At 60.5% G+C, this 2,806-nt stretch overlaps 1 protein-coding gene across 1 annotated transcript; it reads right to left on the reverse strand.

Moving 5' to 3' along the window:
• Positions 1–1,213: 1,213 nt before the first annotated feature.
• NATD1 (N-acetyltransferase domain containing 1) lies at positions 1,214–2,416 on the reverse strand. Its single transcript, XM_010152343.1, has 3 exons — positions 2,371–2,416; positions 2,101–2,219; positions 1,214–1,330 (listed from the first exon to the last, which is right to left on the reverse strand). The coding sequence occupies exons 1-3, from the start codon at positions 2,414–2,416 to the stop codon at positions 1,214–1,216; spliced, it is 282 nt and encodes a 93-aa protein (XP_010150645.1).
• Positions 2,417–2,806: the final 390 nt, after the last annotated feature.

A 2,806-nucleotide genomic window follows, 5' to 3' on the forward strand; every position in this document is an offset into this window, starting at 1 on the left:
TGTTCCTGCTGCTGAGGACCCCCCTATGCTGCCAGCAACCTGGCCTGGGAGCTGTGAGAAGGCCAGTGAGCAGATGGGTAATGCCCTCAGCCAGGGCTTCTTTCCAAAGGCCGTAAGAAGTGATCAGCATCCAGGCGGAGGCAGGCAGCTCCAGCATCGAGTCCTGGAGACAGACCAGGACCAGGTTCCGGAGGCCTTACCCCCGATGCTCTCAGGATGCAATGATGGTTCAGGCCTTACAATCTGGAGCACAAACAGGGGTGCAGAGCTGGAGCTGAGGGAGATGGGGGGAGCCTTCCTCTTCAGCTGCAGGAAACAGCTGCAAAAGCAAGGGATATCCCCTTGTTGCGTAGGCTGGGGCTGGCCATTGGGGCCAGTGCTCTTCTCCTGAGCAGGATGTGTCCACACCAGCACAGACAACACCGACAGCCAGGGGCAGAGACAGGAACAATGGCCCACATACTGAAGTCTGGGCAGGATCTGGCATCTCCAGGGAGCAGAGTGTGCGACTCAGCCACCTTTCTCTGCACACCCAGGCAGCCTATGCTCTGCCACAGCCCCTGCAGCCAAAGCCTGCTCCTCACACGGCTCCTGTCTCTCAGCTCAAAGGTGTCACCGTCCCAGCATCTCCACAGACGGTGCAGCGAAGTCCCCGAGGCACCACCATGCCCCACACGTTCTCACCCGTGCCCCACGTGGGCTTAGGCTTGGTGCCCAGCAGGAGATGAACCTGCCATGGGGCTGGGGCTCCTCCAGCACTTCCCTCTGTCCCACAAGGCTTAATCCACAGCATCTTCCCCAGCTGCCGGGAGGAAAGGGGGCTGGTATCCCATGACCACCCCTAACCAACATCCCCCAGCCGGTTCACAGCTGGTGCCAAGCGGAGGGGAAAGGATGAGGTGCAGATTGAGTCATCCCCTGGTCTTTTGATGGAGTTGAGTAGAAAAATCATCCTCTTCCACCCCCCCAGCTTGGGAAGAAGAGCACTGGGGTGCACCACGTGTGCCCAGAGCCAGCCTGGCCTGGCGGCTGTGGCCATGCTCACACGTGGGCAGAGAGGATGAGGTTGTGCCCACACTCACGCACCGCACGGACGCGCTTAAAAAAGTGGGAATTGTGAGTGCAGGATTGGGGGGTTTCCTGAGACCGCAGAGAAGCAAAGGCCGCGTTGAACAGTCAGGGACAGGCGTGCTGGTGTCAGAGCTGTCCTGCCTTAAGGCTGCAAGTGTTCCAGGTACTGCGGCAGCGGGTTCTCCTTGACGTATTTCTGGATGTACCAGCATGTCAGGTGAGCTTTCAGGTCCTCCTCCACCACAAAGTCCAGGGCTGCCTGCAACCAATCGGGGAGAACAGAGGGGTTACAACCAGCACCCCCAGCCTACGCACTCCTCTGAAACATCCCAGGTGTCCAGCCTCCTGTACCCTGCATGCAGCTGGGGGAAACGGCAGGTTGCCCTTACATACCCCTGCGTGAGGCAGCTGGGGGGAGAGAGCTGTGGGGAGAGCACGGCCATCCTGCCACAGGCTCCCCATTTTAAGCAGAGGCGTGCAGGGACCCCCAGGTAACCCCCAGTGCACCCAGTTTGGTGGATGCTGCATTGTGGGTGACCCAGCCACCTGCCCTGGCTTACAGGGCTAGGGAGTGGGTGTAATCCCAAAGCATCACCCCAGAGTCCCCCCCCTCACTGTTCTCACGGCTCTTCAGCACTCCATGCACTTCTGCAGGCCCCAAAAACAGGGCCCAGGCAGGAAAAGGGCGCACGAGGGCTCAGAAGCTTTGAGAGGAGAGGTCCAGCCCCCAGGAGAGGTGCTGCATCAGCCCCTGCCAGGGGGGCATGAGGGCTGTTTGCTGTGAGGAGGAAAGGGCTGAGCCTGGGCAAGCGGCTGGAGCTGCTGGCACTCACCCAGCTCCTCCTTCTGCCAGAAATAGGAACATCTGACCACGGATTTCCATCTGCCCCGCCAGCCGCCCCTATCTCCCCTCAGAGCATGGACAGTTCCCGGGGGGTGCAAGTACAATGCCAATGCCACGGGGCCCCCGGCCCCGCCGAGACAGTGACAGCTTCTGCCTGCGAGGAGAAGGGGTGGCCGGGGCTGTACCTTCGCGAGGTGCTTGGCTATTCCTCTCCCTCGATAAGCGTCCGGTACTTCCGTGTGCTGCAAGTCCACGATCCGCTTCCCCACGTATTCGTAAAGCAGCACCGCCTTGTCATGGCAACCTGGAGGATGTGAGAGAGGGGTGAGGCTCAGGATGTCTCTGGGGAGCCCCAGGCACCCAGCCCACCGTGGGATGGAGCTGTTCACTGGGGAGCCCGCAGCGGGGTCAGGCAGCTTGGGGACTGCTACAACAGCCCTCGCACAGCTCCTCACCCCCACGGGAGCGGCTCTGGCACCGTGTGGTCTCACGCACTGGCATGTCGCAGCAGAGATTTTGCTTCCAGGGACACCGGGATGTCCCTGTTGGGTCCCCCCCACCCCAAGGTGCAAGCAGAGGTAGGTCTGCTCAGCTTTTCCATGCCCCTGGACCTTTTCTACCCCGCGCTGAATGAAGGGTTGGCGTGCCAACACGACGTGTTCAGGGCAGGGAAGCAGGATGTGTGGACAGGGCAGGGAGCAGAAAGAGGGGGAAGAACAGGACAAAGCTGACCCAGGTAACGGGCCATTCCCTTCTCTACAGCACAGCGTTGTTTTGTCGTGGCACGTAAAACAGGACAAGACCTCTTGGCCCGGCGTTACAGCATTTGGATGGACACATTTTGGGGGAGAGGGTGGGAAACACGTATCCCACAAACACACAGGAAAGTGC

The sequence above is a fragment of the Eurypyga helias genome, unplaced genomic scaffold (assembly GCF_000690775.1).
Source record: "Eurypyga helias isolate BGI_N326 unplaced genomic scaffold, ASM69077v1 scaffold20725, whole genome shotgun sequence".
Lineage (NCBI taxonomy): Eukaryota > Metazoa > Chordata > Aves > Eurypygiformes > Eurypygidae > Eurypyga > Eurypyga helias.

Excerpts from the sequence above, each read along its gene's own strand:
- NATD1 (XM_010152343.1), bottom strand. The coding sequence starts at position 2,416 with ATGCCAGTGCGTGAGACCACACGGTGCCAGAGCCGCTCCCGTGGGG. Across the intron at positions 2,220-2,370 it reads CCAGAGCCGCTCCCGTGGGG|GTTGCCATGACAAGGCGGTG; the intron begins GTGAGGAGCTGT and ends CACATCCTCCAG. Across the intron at positions 1,331-2,100 it reads TAGCCAAGCACCTCGCGAAG|GCAGCCCTGGACTTTGTGGT; the intron begins GTACAGCCCCGG and ends GATTGGTTGCAG.